This window comes from Sinocyclocheilus anshuiensis, unplaced genomic scaffold (assembly GCF_001515605.1).
Source record: "Sinocyclocheilus anshuiensis isolate Anshui unplaced genomic scaffold, SAMN03320099.WGS_v1.1 scaffold2285, whole genome shotgun sequence".
NCBI lineage: Eukaryota > Metazoa > Chordata > Actinopteri > Cypriniformes > Cyprinidae > Sinocyclocheilus > Sinocyclocheilus anshuiensis.
In genome coordinates, this window is record NW_015552762.1 from 83,111 (window position 1) to 93,313 (window position 10,203).

General features: G+C 36.1%; 1 protein-coding gene across 1 annotated transcript in view; it reads left to right on the forward strand.

Annotated features, from left to right (window-relative positions):
• The window catches only part of LOC107667879 (nipped-B-like protein A), a 54,652-nt gene that overhangs the window by 15,953 nt on the left and 28,496 nt on the right, over positions 1-10,203 (forward strand). Inside the window, exons 6-14 of the mRNA XM_016459611.1 lie at positions 1,592-1,746; positions 1,854-1,909; positions 3,150-3,519; positions 4,367-5,080; positions 6,664-6,828; positions 7,248-7,415; positions 7,747-7,818; positions 8,769-8,858; positions 9,409-9,509. Coding sequence (XP_016315097.1) covers positions 1,592-1,746; positions 1,854-1,909; positions 3,150-3,519; positions 4,367-5,080; positions 6,664-6,828; positions 7,248-7,415; positions 7,747-7,818; positions 8,769-8,858; positions 9,409-9,509 — 1,891 coding nt within the window. The remainder of the gene's footprint in view (positions 1-1,591; positions 1,747-1,853; positions 1,910-3,149; positions 3,520-4,366; positions 5,081-6,663; positions 6,829-7,247; positions 7,416-7,746; positions 7,819-8,768; positions 8,859-9,408; positions 9,510-10,203) is intronic.

The window sequence follows — 10,203 nt, forward strand, 5'->3', positions numbered from 1 at the left end:
TTTTGCTGCTGCAGCAAAACACTGTTGCTAACATGAAACATTATCATGTGAGTATTAAGACCAGTACTTAATTTGATCCTGCTGGATCCTGTTCCGGAAAATGTCAGATTTAAAATTTTTGCGTTCAAAGGCCTATTTGTTTTGAATAAACCGGCATTTACAGTGCTAAAGATTTCATGGCCATGAATTAAAAATTAGTTCGATGTATTAATTTGTTCCCTCGTTTTAGTTAAATCATGGGTTATTTAAGGAACAAAATTAATGAAACATGGACAGTGGCCACAAATTAATAAGTCGTAGGAACGAATTAACAAGTTGTGGGAATGTATCCTTCCCCCGCAGTGTCCCGCAGCCCTGCAACCTTCACCTAATTGTTTCAAATATGAAACAATTATCTGGGGAAATGACTATTCTACATTAGACATTTCTATTGCATTCCATGTTGAAGAACTTTGTGTTGTTTCTATTTTAATGTACTTTTAAAGTTTAAATCGCATTAAAAGCTTAATTTGTAATAATGAGTGAATGATGATGCATTTACACTCACACTCACTCACAGCCGCTCGCACGTGTTTTGTGCGTGAGCCGCACGCAGCCCAAAATTAAACTACTTAATCGACCATGATAGCTTTAATCGATTGCATCTCTTATCGACAATTAATCGATCATCGATTAATCGTTGACATCCCTACTGTTAACCATTAATACTGTGCTAAGGAGAAAACAAATATAAAAGTCATGATTAATCAAAAACCTGAGATTTTGTTATTGCGTAGTGTGAATATCAAATCGCAAAGGCTGAATTAAATGTGCTGCATGTTTCTGAGTGAAGCACGGCACTGTGTTTTTTACACGCAGGCAGCTCATGATCTGGTGTTTTCAGTTCACAGTAAATACTACTCTACACATGTGCTCTGAGTTTGGGTTTTGCGCCAGCCATCTTCCCGGACATGCAATGAGGACCACTTATAAACCAGCTGTTGTCAACAAAAGAGAAGCTTTAAGGGCCCTCTGTGGTTTTCAGATAAAATAAAGCTTGATTGTTTAAAGTTTGAATAAAAAAAAAATTACAATAGTAATATTTCTTGTTTTAATTTTTATTAAGTGTTTATCGATTTTTTGACTAAATGGGATTTTAATTCTCAATCGTAATTTTTATAAGAAAATCGTACAGATCTACGTTAACATCAAACAGTTTTATAATTATATATTTTTGGCTACACTTTCATTTTCTTTCTTGTGATGAAGAATATTTTCTTTTAAGAAATAATTTGATGACTGAAATATATGCTGATAAATATCCCCTTTGTGTGACATTTTATATGAGGGCTAAACAAACTGATTAACTATACATTATCATTGACATTTTTGAAAAAAGTATTTTATTCTCATGAAGGCTGCTTTTATTTGATCTAAAACACAGTGCAATTTAAAATAACTTTTCTATTTGAATATATTTTAAAAAATGGTTTATTCCTAAAATAAAATGTTTCAAATATAAATAGCTTGATGTTCATTTTTTTTTTATGAATCAGTGTTGGCAAGTAGATTTAGTAAAAACTCTGTTGACCATGTCCCTTCCTTATGATAGGCGTTTTGTGCCGGGACAGTCTGGTTCTGGTGGACGGTTTTTGCCTCAGCAGAGCAGCCCAGTGCCCAGCCCTTATGCCCCTCAGAGCCCTGCTACCAGCTACAGACAGTATCCACACCCTCCAGCCTACAGTCAACACCAGCACCTACAGCAAGGTCTGCACAAAGATGCAAACATAGGCAGATCTGTACAGAAGCTCTTCCATTGATCGAGACCTTTCTCAGTTCTCAGGCTCATTTGGACTTCATTCTGTTTTTCCCAGGTTCAGTAGCAAGCCCGATGATTCCAGGAGGCATGAGAAATGTTCACGAGAATAAGGTATTTAAAAGTCTGTTCTGCATTAATAGTCAAGCATCATATCGCCAGTTTTTCTGTTTGGCTGATGTGTTAGAAGCAGGACTTTTATTTTGACAGCGCTGATAACGCCAGCGCCTGTGTGCATGGAGCTCCCATTCTGTTAAACAAAGAAAGCAAATGGTATACAAAAACATAAAGCATTTAATTGTGTTATTAGTAATAGGCAAATGCTACAATACTTTCTCATCTACCATCAGCATTCAACAAGTATGCATTTCTATAATTGAATTAAAGTCATGTTTACTGTGTGCTGTATGTAAAATTAGCACTACCTTGTCTTTATTTGACAAAAATGTAATTCCCAGTGCGCATAGACTTACAAGATTGTACTAAGTGCACTGTGGTTACAATGTTTACTTCCTGTTTATTCAAATTTGTAACAAATTCATTGTAAAAATACCGTTAGAACCAAGAAGTTGCCATCTAAATTAATCTGTTTATTTTGCAGATTTTTTAAATAAAGTTTAAATTATTTTGAATATTTCATATTCATTTTCAAATTATTTTTAATTTAGTAAATATTTAGTAATTTAGTTTAGTAATTTAGTAAATATTATGTAAAATAAATATAATTTTAGCAGTTATGTAGGTATTTTTACTGTAATATATATATATATATATATATATATATATGTGTGTGTGTGTGTGTGTGTGTGTATATATGTGTGTGCATATATGTGTGTATATGTATATATGCTTTATATCAACAATTTGATTTCCTGTGCACTCAGACTTACCAGATTGTAATGAGTGCACTTTTGGTTATAATTTTGTTATTCTATAATAAGATTACAGAATCACAAAGTTGCCATCTAAATTAATCGGTTTAATTTACAATTTTGTTTTCAAGTTCAGAATATTTTTTCATATTCATTTTCAAATGAATTTTAATTTAGTAAATATTATGTAATAAATATTATCAGCAATTGCTATGCACATTTTTACTATACTTTTTACTGTATTTGAAATTTATTTTAACCTTATTTATGCATTTATTTATTTATTTTTAGTACATTTTACACGTTTATTGGCTATTGGCCACCCTGTTCTCTAAGATTTCGTCATCAGCCATAAAAAAAATAGTTGCCAAAAAAAATCAATATAAAAAAAAATTAATCAAAATTGGTTGACCACTTTTCTTTATATAACAGTAACTCTTTAAGAAGCTGCTCTGATTGTGTATTTCTCTGAAAACCATTAGGATCAGATGAGGGCGGGTTTCACGTCTCACATACTGCAGTCATCTCCACCTTACACTCCACCTTGCGATGGGGCTCAAGAATTGCATCTGGACTCCCCGGACAAGCAGCGTGGTCTGAAGCCCAACGAGGGAGAGCGGGACTCGGCCGATAAGGCTGCGGTGTATGATATTGTGGGCTCGCCGACAAAAGACCCCACTAAGCTGATCCTGAGGCAGTCACGGGCCAGGCCAGCAGAGGTGGAGCTTGGGGGAATGTACCCCGGTTCGGACCCAGAAGGAGAACTTGTAGAGGCTCTTGCCGCAATAGAAAGGATGGAAAGTGAAGCGGCCATGGAAACGGAGCGTGGTGCTAAAGAGGTGCAGGATAAAGGTATGATGCAGGATGTCAGTAAATACATTGTCTCCAAAACTGATAGGTGCACTGTTATAGAAACTTGACTGATAAATATAGCATAGATACATGATACATACAGATAATTACTTTTATGTTATGGAGTATAGTTATTGATATATCAATCATCCCTAAAATCCCCTTTCCAAGACATATTCAGGCTGAACACAGTTTAAACAGTTAAGCTATACACTCGTTCAAAGTCTCTTACGCTCAACAAGGCTGCATTTTTTGTTAATAAATACAGTAAAAACAGCAATATATTGAAGTATTATTACATTTTAAGAAAAAACTTTTGTTAAAAATGTGATTTATTCCTGTGATGGCAAGCTTAATTTTAAGCATCATTACTCCAGTTTTTAGTGTCACATGATCCTTCAGAAATCATTCTAATATGCTGATTTGCTGCTCAAGAAACAATTCTTATTATTAGCCATGTTGGAAACCATGGTAATTGTTCTTCAAGATTTTATCAGTTGAAAGTTCATAAGAACAGCATTCATTTGAAATAATATTTTTGGTAACAATAGTTACAAAAACGTTTTTACTGTCACTTTTGGTCAACTTAATGCATTCCTGCTGAATAAAAGTTTTAATTTCTTAAAAAAACCAAAAAACTTTTGAACGGTAGTGTAACTGCAAAAATATCTGAATCATATTTCAGTGCATAATCAAAAGAAAAAAATAAGAAATTGTGCTTTTTTCGAAAAGAAAATGAAGCCTGTTATGCCTTTATGACTCATGTTTTGACATTATTTTCATAAATAAGAACCCTCCCTCAATTTTCATAATAAAAATTATGAATCTGATCTCTTTCTCATTGTAGATAAGCCTTTGAAGAAGCGCAAACAGGACTCTCACCCTCAGGAGCCTGGCGCAGCTGGCACAGCCGGTTCAGGATCTGGGGCTCCAGGTGGAGGAGGAGGGGCTAACGCAGGGCACAGGCTCGCCCCTCAGGAGGCCAGCGCCGCAGGCACCAGCGCCAGCCGCCCAGGCCTGCAAGTGAGCTTGGAGCAAGCGGGCAGAGCGGAGGACGCCTGCATGGGCATGCCCATCCCAGCCAGCGAGGCTCAGCGCTGGCCTCAGGAGCCACAGGAGGGCGTCACCCCGAAGGCCCTCAAACACAAGCATGACCACGCTCCAGAACACCAGCATCAGCCCGATACCCCGCGGCAGAAGCACAGACCAGAGGTTCGGCATGGTGATGCTGGCACACAGCGTGCGGCTCAGTCGGGGAGTAAACCAGTTGAGCTTCTTCCGTACATGCTGGGTGAAAACACCAGTTCGGGAGTGCTTAAAAACTTCACCATTCCCAAAATCAGGAAAGATCTCGGAGGAGGAGATATTCCAGAAGGCTGGAAGCAGCCATGTGTGCGGCTGGAGAGACTGGAACCTGAGATGGACATGAAGAAGACTGTCAAGCCTGTGGTCGTTCTGCAGAAACTCTCCATCGATGAAGTGCAGAGGCTTATGAGGGAGAGAGACTCGCGCGACTCCAAGTCTGGCAAGAACAGGCTCTCCTCTGGGAGATCTGGGAAAGGTAGGGGAACTCCTTTTATCTTTGCTCTTTCCAGTTAGAATGAAGGTTTCCCGCTCTGAGTACATCATGATGGTTTTTGCTTTTGAATTGAACGAACAACCAGGCAAGAAGATGTATTACTTGGCTGCTTGTAAAAGGGTAGTTATGCTAAATGGTTCTTGGGTTTTCCAGCTGGTAAGAGCTGAACGGTTACCACTTTGGTGTTTTATTTTTATTTTTTTAATGCTTTGAAATGGCTCTTATAAGATGATGTCGCTCATAAGTTTTGAAATTGTGTCTCATTTATGACACCAGATTTGTTGTTTGATGGGTTAGAATTATAGAATACGAAAAGGAAGAACAGTAATAATAGTACTGTTAAATAAATGGTTGTATTTATTTCGTTCTTATAAAAATAATATTAAATAATTAGTAAACAACAGCTGGTGTGTTTTGTTTTTTTGTTAGTTTTTTAACATTTGTTGGTATGATTGTCATAATCAGTGTTATTTTATTTTTATTTTTATATTATTACAGTATTTATTCATATTTTGGAAAAGCTTCTTTTTATAATTCTGCTTTTCATTTGAATTTTTTTTGTTTTGTTTTAGTAAGTTTGTGCTTTTGTCTTTTTTTTTATTTTTATTTTTTAAGTAGCTTTTGTTTTTTTTGTAAATATTTCTATGTAGCTTTATTTTTTATTTCAGTTAGCTATTTTAGTCCTTTAACTTGTTTTATTTCAGTTAGATGCCAAGGCATCATTTCTATTTTTTGTGCACGTTTTAAGTTTTTCATCCAGTATTTGAATTTTATTTCAGATTTTTCAATTAATGTAAGTACATTTTTATTTTATTTTTTATTTGTAAGTTTGTTTACAATAACAATGGTCACAATATCACACTATAATGCCAGACCAATTTTCCACAGTAAAACCTAACATGCTTTTGAACATACTCAATTATTCAACATTTCTCGGTTAAGATTTATTTTTATTTATTCCTAAAAAAACAGTGTTTGTTTTCAGGTGTCTGACAGCAGTATCAGTTAAGTAAATGTTGAATGATTAAAAGAATGCAAGAGTAGTTAAATATAAATTTGGGTTTAATATTAAATGTAAAAAATATGATTTTATTACCTAACAAACAATACAAGCTAAATTAAAAACGGAAAATATTCCCACATGCATATGGCTTTTGTCATCTACAACAAACTTATGGCCCTTTGAAAAACTAGCCTAAATGTAATTCACCATTTTTTAGTATAAAGCCATCAAGATTCGCAGACCAACTTAACAAAAACAGTCTTTCTGCTCTTCATGGATATGATTTTTGACATCGCTGTTTGACTCTGTTGAACTATTAAATTATGAAATGTTGCATGTTGCCATTACTTAAATTGGGTTCTTATTTGGGTTTTGGGTAATAACTTCTACTTGTATTCCAAAGTATCGGTACTTTTGAGTGGTCAAATTATTTAAGCTTGTGAAGATCATTGCGAGATGTTGTTTGGTTAATCTCAATTACAGTTGATAATATAAAGTAAAGGAATTCAAACCCTGTGTGTGCTGTAAGCAGTGCAAGTTGAATGTAAGTCTCTGTGCACAGGTGGAATAGACCCGTCAGTGCTGAAGGATCTTCCTCCTGAGTTGCTGGCAGAGATAGAATCCACCATGCCTCTGTGTGAGCGGGTGAAGATGAACAAACGCAAACGCAGCACTGTCAATGAGAGGCCTAAATATGCGGAGGACAGCTCAGAGGATGAGAAATACTGTGAGTAGCACCACTGTAATGACTACTGTTTTTCATTATGAATCTCAACCTAACTGGACATTGTCTTAGTTCACAAGGTGCATCCTGGGATGCTTTTTAAACAGTACTGAGTTCATGTGCATGCTGGACACTTGTTGACTGATTTCCCTTCACTATTCTACAACACACCCATTTAAAAGAAAAAAATCAACCAAACTGCAGCCCCCATGCACTGAAAAAAATGGTGTAGGATTTACTTTGAAACAAGTTTCACTCGTAAATTGCTAGTTAATTTCACAAGTGATTACAAAGAATCTGCAAGTAACATTGAATTAAATGTGAAATTTTGAAGCAGAACATGTTCTTATGAAACATATTTCAACAATCCTTGTTTTATTTACAACTGTATATACATACATGGGCTCTGTTTTCTGTCCCAGCATCTCGTAAACGTCAGAAGAAGGATCGTGATAGAACGTGGGAGTATGAGGAGCGCGATCGGAGGAGTTCAGGAGAGCATCGAAGAGGAAGCTACGACGCACGTAGAGGCTCAGGCAGCCGATACGACGAATCTGACCAAGATTCACCTCCTCCCAGCCTTAGTGACGGTTAGCTACAAACTATTCAGTGTCCATGAAATGGATTATTTACTCAAAAATGAAAAATTCTGTCATTTACTCACCCTCATGTCATAGCAAACCTATAAGACTTTCTGTCCCTCCATTGAAAATTTAAAAGATTCAAAAGGGTCTGTAAATGATGTAATGATGACATAATTTTCATTTCTGGGTGAACTATCCCTATGAGCATTTAATTATGAAGTCAAAGTTCTGCTCCAAAACTTAGAGTTGCTATAGTGTCATCAAATTATTTGAGATTTTTGTGAAATGTGCTTAAACCGTTTATGAGTGGTTGAGCAAGAGATTTTTATTATTTCAGTTGCAAGACGTTTGAAGACGAAGGAGAAACAGAAGAAGAGGAAAGCGTATGAGCCCAAGTTAACACCTGAAGGTAAACCCTTTCACCTTCCTCATTGCACCCAATTTTCCCCGTCAGAATGATGCTCATTAAAGGGGTCATATGATGCTATTTTAAAGATCATTATTTTGTGTATTTGGTGTAACAGAATATGTTGACATGCTTTAATGTTCAAAAAACACATAATTTTTCAAATACTGTACATTATTGTAGTTCCTCTATGCCCCGCCTCTCTCAAACGCGTCATTTTCTACAAAGCCCCTCCTTCCGACAAGCACAGTCTGCTCTGATTGGCCAGCTGACCCAGTGCATTGTGATTGGCTGAACACCACAAGCACGCGTGGGAAATGTAACGCCCCTTTCCATAATCAGCTTTCAGCTTTCAACATAAATGTAAAGGCAGTACATAATGTCCTTAGTTTTACCATCAGTTCAAGCCCGAAAGGGGAACAGAAGAAATAGCCTTTGCACAGACAGCCATGTAGGCTACTCTCCTGGGTTCACAAAACTGTCATCCATAAAATGCGTTGCACAAATTCGAACATCTGGGTTGTGCTGTTCTGTTGTAAATAAATCTTAACCAGTGATTCCTCATTGCATCTACTTTCGGAAGGCCAAATAAAGTGCTTTTACTTTCGCACAGAAACACACTGTGTCTCCCTGACATGGGTGCATCAACACTACTGCGGTTCCTGAAACCACGCCTTCTTTCTTTGCATGAACATTTGGGCGGCATTACGCAAATATTTCCACATCGTGACTTAGAGATGTGGGGGCGTGTTTGATTGAGGCGTTTTAGTCCGGTCTGGATCAGCCTTCTCTTTTAGATAGAATAAATCCTTTTGTGGGAGACTTTGAGCTTTGTAACTCTGCAGATCTTATACATGCACATATAGCTACATAACACACTAAAGAATAGGAAAAATAGAAATCGCATCGTATGACCCCTTTAAATCTTTGTACTTCTCCATTTTTTTTCCCAGAAATGATGGACTCTTCCACTTTTAAGAGGTTCTCATTGAGTATTGACAACATCTTGGAGAATCTTGAGGATATGGACTTTAATGCTCAGGGTAGGACAATCTCTCTCTCTCTCTCTCTCTCTCTCTCTCTCTCTCTCTCTCTCTCAATAGATTTTACCACCCTGTATCATATTTGCACAGTGAAACCCAAAACTCAAATGTCAGGCTTTCTCACAAAATATGATGAACATTTTTGCTTTCAACAACCATTTGTAAGGTGAATATGATTCTGAAGACATTATTATATGCCTAATCCTGATTTCCACTTTTTCCACTCCCTTGCAGATTGTAATTAAATTATACAATTTGAATACTTTTTTGTCATTAAAACTTTTGACATTTGACTGCTTTTGTTATTTTGATAAGAGCACTAAAGCTGATACATATTTATAATTTGAAAAATCTTCATTCTTATTTTGGGGTGAAAAAAAAACTATGTAATGGAAAGTTTGTATTGTTATTTCTGAACTCCGCATCACCAAATAAGGTAATAGTAGGCCTTTTTTGCAAATCAGAATTCTTTTAAGATGCAGGTCTGTGTTACAAACTAAACTCTTCGGTTTTTGACTAAGGTCATCATGACGTGTTTGTGTGTTCTCAGATGACGATGAGATCCCTCAGGAGCTGTTGTTGGGGAAACAGCAGCTAAGTGAATTGGGTAGTGAATCTGCTAAGATAAAAGCCATGGGCATCACTTGCAGGGTAAGAGATACATCACTGTATACTGCCCCTTTTATGTGGTTGTTTAAAAACCCAATGAAATCCTACTGTATGTATGGTGGGTTTAGGCTAGTCCATATCCATATCTAAAAGCAAAGGCCATCTGTATGATAGTGCACTCATAAATTTGAAAAAGTTTTTAGTTGCATTATATACACTATTATTCAAAAGTTTGGGGTCTGTATTTTTTTTAAAATTTTTATGTTTTTGAAAGAAGTCTCTTATGCTCACCAAGGCTGCATTCATTTGATTAAAAATACAGTAAGAACAAAAATATTGTGGACATATTAGCTACAAATTAAAATAACTGTTTTTAACTAATTTTAAAATGTAATTTATTCCTGTGATGCAAAGCTGAATTTTCAGCATCATTACTCCAGTCTCATGTGTCACAAGATCCTTCTGAAATCATTTCTAATATCAGGGTTTCTGGGACCTTTAAAAGTCTTAAATTTAGTTATATCAAATTTAAGGCCATAAAAAGTCTTAAATGATACACAAAAGTCTTAATTATGATTTCAGGAGGTCTTAAAGGGTTAGTTCACCCAAAAATAAAAATCGGCTTGTGTTTTACTCACCCTCGAAGCATCCTAGGTGTAGTGAATCCTTCTGTAGTGAATCCATGCGTTTTTGTAAGAAAAATATCCATATTTCAAACGTAATAAACACTTTTCTC